Source organism: Physcomitrium patens, chromosome 1 (genome assembly GCF_059467195.1).
Source record: "Physcomitrium patens ecotype Gransden chromosome 1, ASM5946719v1, whole genome shotgun sequence".
In the NCBI taxonomy this organism is placed as follows: Eukaryota; Viridiplantae; Streptophyta; class Bryopsida; order Funariales; family Funariaceae; genus Physcomitrium; species Physcomitrium patens.
The window spans coordinates 15,751,841-15,759,873 of record NC_143410.1 but is presented as its reverse complement, the minus strand read 5'-3'; the positions used below and the strand labels follow the sequence as shown (position 1 = coordinate 15,759,873).

Below are 8,033 nucleotides of genomic sequence, written 5' to 3'. Positions count from 1 at the left end.
GAAGTGACAATGGAATGATATTAAAAAAGACCAATAGTTGTGAATATTGAAGTAAATGTATATGAAGATTATATTGGAGGAGCTTGTCACTTCATTAGAGAATATGGTGCAAATTAGCGTGACCATGTACAATCCATTGCATAAGCACAAGACATAGTTTATATGACTTTAATTTATTTATGTATAGTAAAATTAAAAAATGATCTATACATGATATTTTGAAATCAAAAAACATATATATATATATATATAAATTATATATTTTACTTTTACAGAATTTTAAATCTATAAATAGTTTTTGAAATTTTTAACATATTTTATATATTATACAAAGGATAATTTTGTAATTTTAAAAACTTCACAACTCCTAAACTATAGACTTTTTGGAGATTCTACACATCCCATTAAGATCAAGTGTATTGTAAATTAGAAAATAAATCAAATCAGAATTTTAAAAGACAAAGCATAACAAAAGTCAACAAAAAAGTACAAAAGTATGGCCATATATTCATAAATTAAAAAAACTATGGAACATTTTAAATCTACCACTAGATTTTTAGACCATCAAAATTTAGGAGAGAAGTCAAATCAAAACTTACACAATCCTAGCTATTTGCAAAGTCAATTTAAAATGATCAAACTGTCAATATTTACAAATCTATGTACTTTTAAAAAACATCTAATGCCATAATTAGATTTTTAAACTTTTAAATAGATCTGGTGATGTTTTTTAAATTTCTTAAGCAAACTTTCTATAATAAAAGTGGAAATGTTAAAGCTTAAGCTAAAGTTGCTAAATCTTGCAAAATAAAAATTTATAAAGAAAGTTAATTATAGAAAAATGTTAAAATGACCCAGACTCTTACTAAATCAACCCACATGTCTAAATCATAATTGCACTCCTTCAACCCATCCGCATTCTCTTCGTAGACCCAGCCCCCATTTCCATACCCTCATTCCCCCAGCCCCCGTCTTTGTTCTTCTCGTTCCCCATCCCTGTTCCACTTATTCTCCCAGCTCCCGTCCCCGTTCCCCTCGTTCTAAGTGTCAGACAAAGTTCCCCTCGTTCTAAACACACGTTTCGAGTCGGACTAAGTTCTAAACCAAAATATTCATATCCACAATGCACTCGATTTCATTTTACAACATCATTACTATTTTCACAGCATTGCCATGTCGTTTACAGTTTTCTTCAAATGTGAGTGCATCTAACGCGTGCGAGTGGGCTATTCCATTGTCTACGGATCAGATCCATGGAACTGGCGGTAAACAGCTTCATCTATACAATGTCACAGCGTGGCATGCTGTCTGGGTGTGATAGAGAAAGAGGGATCTCATGTCAATATCCTGTCCACCATATTCGTACCACATATCTTCAGAGACAGACAGAGTTCTGTAAAAAAACATCCAGGAAAAATCCGATGGGGAGGGTATCACCAAGTATTCTGAACCTTAACATAAATCCTGCCAACGATAGTGGCATAAACGTTTGCCTGGGTACTAAAAATTTACTCACTAACGAATTTGATGCCCATTCAAAGGAATGCAATGGAGGAGAAGGGTTTAGGATAAGTTGCCTTCCACATGCATAGGCAAGAGGCTACGACTGTTGCGTTATCTGCTCATAGTCGTCATTTTTTGAGAGAATGCAGAAGTCTGAACATTATTCAAGAGTTACTTTATGACTAACGTTGGACTGAACATTGTGTTTGCAGTAAAACTCCAACATTAATATCAATAGTGTTTACTTAAGATCACAGATGTACCTCATTGCAAGCTCAGGAGCTTCACAACACTTCGCAAGAGTTTGAACACCTCCAAAATGTGGCAATTTCAAGTACTTGAAGTAAGGTTCAATTCACAGAGAAACTAGTATGTTTCAAGAAATCGTCTTCACAAAGAGAGCTATGAGACTTCCTCCACTTCACACGAGCGCCTTCAAGATTTCCTCAGCTCCGGAAACTGTGAATGCACCTCCTTCCTCAATGTTCGCAACCTTCACAACCAAGTCATCGACCAGTAGACAGAATCTACGAGAACGTACGCCCAATCCCTTGTCGGTCAAGTCCAGCTCCAATCCCAACGCCTTGGTGAACTCTAGAGAACCATCGGCCACAAACTTGAGGTGTTCAGCACCATCATAGGAACGCTCCCATGCCTTCATGACGAACGGGTCATTCACTGCACAACAGACCTTACGTCACGATCACTCCTCTTGAAATGCAGAGTTTCAGGAAACCTCAAGGACCACGACTCTGGCGCAGAACGTCCCTGATAAGCAGTATCGGCGCATAACCCAATTCCTAAGGAACGGATCGTAGAAACCCACGTATGCATGGCGGATATGTGATAAACAGACCTGAGACGACGATGATGTCCGACACACCCTTGCTCTTGATCTCCTTGGCATTGTCGATGAAACCGGGAACGTGTTCCTGGCTGCCACAAAATGACATGTGAACCATAAGCGACAGTACACAGAATAATGACATTGTTTGCAACACATTCGCATACTACTTGTTAAGTGCGAAGTGTAATTCAGTCCAACGTTTCCAATCAAACCACAAAATAGACCAACGAAACGACTCAACATAAAACCCAATGTTAAAAAAAAAGCACCGAAACGAAATACTATTCTCCAATTTCAAAAGATACTCGACACCTCCAGAAGGATATTTTCACATGAAAAACTAAACAAAAACCTCGCATCGAGGCTCAGAGCTGACTAATCTTTCGAGAAACTCCACAGCACGGCAGACTCCACATCAACACCGAAACCCAAAAGATTAACCCACGCAACACTATGTCTTCCCTCACCGTGACCCGGCGACTGAAACAAGGAGAAAGAATGGGTTAAGAACCTGATCCAGCCTTACACAAAAGCACACCGAGGCATGAAGAAGCAACTCACCTGCAAGTGGGAGTGAATGCGCCAGGAACAGCAACAAGCATCACTTTCTTGCCTTTCAAATCCTGGTGCGTGCTGAGCTTCTGGCTCTGGTTGTCATCGTCCAAGTAGGATAGCGTCACGTCGGGGATCGTATCACCCACTGCAATGGGGGCCATTTCTGGTTCAACCCAACTGACGTTGCATCGAAAAAGCTTCTTCAAGAAAGAATCCGCGGAGAAAACTGTAGAAAATGCTCTGGTGCTGAACGCCCACGGGTTTGAAGACTGTTCACGAGGCGCCACGAGTCGAGGCTGGCCATCTTTGTAGGGCGGACTGTAAGTGAGTAGAACGAACATGTGACTTGTACTAATCCCGGATTAGAGGGTCCCGCTAATCGAGCTTAGTGGACTTCAATTAGTTGTTTCAGGGTCTGAAATTTGTCAATCGGGTACACGGTGAACATCATTCTTGGTTATGGATCCAGTACTTGTTAATTATGTTTAGTGAAGCTTGATTAGTGGTTATAGGGTCCGGAACTTGTTGATCATGTTTAGTGGTTTAGAGGATCTGAAACGTGTCAATCATGCCTACTGGAGTTTGATCAGTGGTTACAGGGTCTGAAACTTGCTAATCATGCTCAGTGGAACTGAGTTCGCGGTTATAGGTTCTGGAATTGATTTGTTGGGGGCCTGTTAAAACTGCCGCCTCTCATTGAATGATGTGTGGAAGTTTGGTTGCATGTGATGTTCTAATGATACTTAGTTTATGTCTTGTGTTATAATGATAAATAGTTGATGTCTTGAAACGATTGTTTATTGCACCATTAACGACAATTGATTTCAGAGGACTTTAATAAAATGACTTTGTGTAAAGTGTCACTTTGTGACTCCTTACACAAGATGAAGTTAAGAGACTTCTTGAGTATATCAATCCATGATTGTGCTTTGGTTACATTTATGAAGACAACATATTAGATTGTCTCAAAAACAGTAAGCTTTATTATATGTTTTTGATAATAACACGTATAAACATGCAAGGTATAAACTGTTATAAAGTTTGTTTGCAAATACATATAGAAGCAACCCAAATACCTTCTTTCAAAAAAACATGCACCAAATATTACCATCATATATTACAAATTGGATTGTGATTTTTGATCACTGAATTGCATTTGTGATAGTTCTTAACCATTCTTCCATTCATGTTTTATTTTATCTTCAAAATTGATGATCTGCAGTAATTTAAAAAAATAAAAAAAAGAATGATAAATTATACATACAGAAAAGTGATCCAATAAAATCATATGTTAAATTAATATTTTATTTATTAAAAGCATTGAATTTACAGGATCATATTACAAATAAGAACCAAAATATATATTCTTGAAATTTTGAAAGAACTTAGATGCTTAAATGCTTTTAGCATAATATATATATGTCATGCAAAATAAAACTCATGTATCAAGTAATTATTTTAATGTGCATATTTCATTATAGATAGTAATTCGATCTTCTTTCTAGATATTAGTATAAAAAGTTGTATTGATGTTTTTTTGAGAGCAGAAAGTAAATAAATAAATAAAAACATATTTTTTAACTAAGTTTAATTACATTTATTTAAGTCCCTATAATATATAAAATTGACATATAAATATTTTCATGTCAACAAATATTTCAAAAATTTATAAAATGTATTTTAATATTTCAAATATATATATATATATATATATATATATATATACATACATATAGATATGCACAAGTATCTAAGTTGCTAAGAATTAATAAATTTAATATATCTCATGATTTATTTTTTATATTTCATATTTTTTATAAACACCTTATTATCAAAATAAAACCATGACATTGCTTAGCTCTCACAAATTCATTATGAATTTAGTTTGCACAAAAATAACACATATAAAAGCTTTCAAAGTCTCTTCTATAGTTGCATTTTTTGATCAACAAAAGAACTTTATATTTGTTGTAGGTATTTGTTTATAAGGTTTAGTATTTTTTTATCTTGCTTTATAAATGGTTCTTCTTGGATATTTATCTATTTTTTTTTAGTAATTTTTATTAAAAATATATTCAACTTCTATCTTAAGATGTCTACAATGACTTTATATCTTATTTACTTTATCTTATCTTATTTATGGCTCTACAAAGTAAATAATAGCTATTTTAATTAAAAAAAATAGTATCTATATATATAATTTGATACTTATTATTTTAAAATATTATTAAATATTTTCATAAATTCTTTTATTTAATTAATTTATTTATTTATTTTAAAAAATATTCATGTTAGATCATGATATCTATTTTCTTTAAACTTGTGCATTTATTAGTATGTACTAATAATTCTTTATTATATTATTATAAAATATTCTTTATCTTGGATAACTTCTTAATTTTTAGATTTTTCATCAAGTTTTATTTTCATATCATTTATTGAATTTTATTCTTTATTAAAATGAGTTCATTTACTTTTATTTTTAAATAAATTAACTTATTTTCTTACTTTAGGTATTTTCAATTCTATTCTATCAAGTTTTTGTAGCAAGTATGTAGCTTCTTTATGGACTTTCATTGCAATATATAGTCTAATCTATCTTCTTTAAAAAGAAATTGATGTATTAAGTTGATTTTATATGTTTTCATATATCAACATCCAATCATTAATTTTAATTTCCTCAAGTATCAAAGACATGTATATCAATACTAATAATTGTTTAAATAAGAGAATTTAGGTAGATGTAAAAGCATATAATTTTGATAAATTCTTATAAAGAAGTTTCATACAAAAAAATTTGACTTTATGAGTACTTGTAGGTGATTGGTAGGTTGAATTCTTGGCCAAAAAATTGGCCACATATTGTATATGTTGATCACTTGTTTTATAAGATGGTGACATGACACATATATTGGTCTCTTATTGTACAAGTTAGCAATGAGGCGCACATGTTTAAAACTTGCCGTGCAAGTTAGACACATGTTAGATGATATATAAAATATTTCCACATAGCTCTTGAATTAAATAAGTAAGGCTTTTCTTTGTTTTAGTTTTTTTTTTATTTTTTTTTTTCAATCTTATTTTATGAGTCTCTAATATTTAAATCTTATTTTATGAGTCTCTAATATTTTTTTTAGAAATAGCTATTAAGGTTTTAATATAATAATTATCTTTGAGTAAATATTTACTCTATTCTAATGGCATAAGAACATATTAATTCTTTGATTTTTTTGTGATTTATGATCTTGATATTAAATTATAATCAATACTTTTTTATCAAATAATTTTTTTTATAATTTTTTCTTGTCTCTTTCAATCTCAATATTGTTACTTCAATATCATTAGGTGTTCTTTCCACTTATTAAATCTATAATACTAAAAGTTCTTTTCTATTAGGTTTATTAGATTTTGACTATATTTTAGTTCACTAAGCATATAGTTTTTCAAAGTACTATAAGTTGTGTAGTCTACCTATAATAAAAATAGTAGTATTTTAGGCCATTAAAATATATATATATATATAATTTATATTTTTATGTCTTTATTAATGCCTTGATAATACATAGATGCCCATACTTATTCTTTCTATGATCTTTTAAATTATTTTTTGTTCTCAAGAAAAATTTAATTTCTATTCCATCAAAGATTTTTCTATTTTTCTTGCATCCAATTAATTCCTATTTACAAATATTTTTCTAATACAACCATAGTATAAATAATATCCTTTAAGAAAAATAATAAACACCTTTAATATGTTTTTGTACTTAATTTTTTTAATCATATGTAATAAATATTTTTTTATAAGAATTAAATAATTTATTTTAAAAAATTTCATATTCTTTGTCATCAAATCCATCTCTACTTGTAATAGAATAATAAAATATATATTAGATATTATTTATCTTAATGCAACCTATTAGAATAAAATTAAAAAATTAAAAATATTTCTATAAATTTAATCACATGTTTATATATGTCTTTCTACGAATATCTTTATTTTAACTTAATAAAAGTTTCTCAAATCCTTCTATTCTTTGCCTATCAATTCTTAAGGATTTTTTAGGTTATCTTTTGTTGAGTTTTTAAACCACATATCATCTATTGTGGTACTTTTCTTCTTTGCTTTGGATGCTTCTATAGATATCCTTCATACAAATAATGTCCATAAGTTTTTATATGGATTTCTTTAAATTCTTAATTAATCCAATTTTCTTACTAATTTAGTATATTTAAGTACTTTTAACATCTATTTATTCATCTTAATATAAATTTCTAAAAAAAATTCATTAGTGCATTTAAATATATACTTTTTTTTTAATAATATATTAAAAAAAATTTATACCTACATCATCTTCTACATCATCATATCTTTTTTATTATAATATCTTATTTATAATAACATGTTTTGTGAGCTAAAATAAATTCGTACTAATTAAAAGGTTATTCTAAATTATAACAAGAAAATTAACTATGTAATTTTATAAATTGTACATACTACTTAAATCTTGATTACCTTACTTCAGAACTTCTCTAGATTAATTTCCTTAGTCAAACAAAACCATCACTACAAATGTCACTTTCAATACAAGGTTATATAAACAAATTCATGCATGAATAATATATATCTATATATATATATATATTTAAATTAAACTTATTTTAATTATTTCATTCTTTTAATATACTTCATCTATTAAAAAAATTCTATCTAAAAATAAATTATTATCTATTAACAAAATTTCATCTAAGAATGAATTTTCATCTATGAATGAATTTTCATCTAATAAAATCTTATTCAAACACATTATTCATCTATTAAGTTTTCATCTAATATTTAATCTAATTTTATCTATTATAATTTTTTTCAATTCAATTTTATTAATCCAATACTATCATTCTTATTTTAATTTCATGTCATTCAATTGAACCTAATTTCATCCTAGTTTATGTTTTCATCTAGTTTGAATCATCCACTTAGAAATCTTATAGAGTCAGGTTTGATGTAATCAATTTGTAGTCATTGTTTTCCATTACTTTTTTTAACATGACATGAACAATATAAATTCTCATGAGCCATTAGACTAGAACGCCTTTAATTGCATAATCCATATTGCTACCAAAGACTCCT

The 8,033-nt window shown here is 29.5% G+C and overlaps 1 protein-coding gene across 1 annotated transcript; it reads right to left on the bottom strand.

Annotated features, from left to right (window-relative positions):
• Positions 1 to 1,806: 1,806 nt before the first annotated feature.
• LOC112280531 (peroxiredoxin-2C) lies at positions 1,807 to 3,301 on the bottom strand. The gene is made up of 3 exons (XM_024516126.3): positions 2,912 to 3,301; positions 2,360 to 2,439; positions 1,807 to 2,181 (listed from the first exon to the last, which is right to left on the bottom strand). Exons 1-3 carry the CDS (start codon positions 3,244 to 3,246, stop codon positions 1,925 to 1,927), a joined length of 672 nt encoding a protein of 223 aa, XP_024371894.2. The 5' UTR covers positions 3,247 to 3,301; the 3' UTR covers positions 1,807 to 1,924.
• Positions 3,302 to 8,033: the final 4,732 nt, after the last annotated feature.

Bases quoted from the DNA above. Each gene is read 5' to 3' on its own strand.
- LOC112280531 (XM_024516126.3), bottom strand. From the start codon at position 3,246: ATGTTCGTTCTACTCACTTACAGTCCGCCCTACAAAGATGGCCAGCCT. The intron at 2,440-2,911 runs GTGAGTTGCTTC...ATTTTGTGGCAG, and splicing joins GCATTCACTCCCACTTGCAG to CCAGGAACACGTTCCCGGTT. The intron at 2,182-2,359 runs GTCTGTTTATCA...TCTGTTGTGCAG, and splicing joins GGACATCATCGTCGTCTCAG to TGAATGACCCGTTCGTCATG.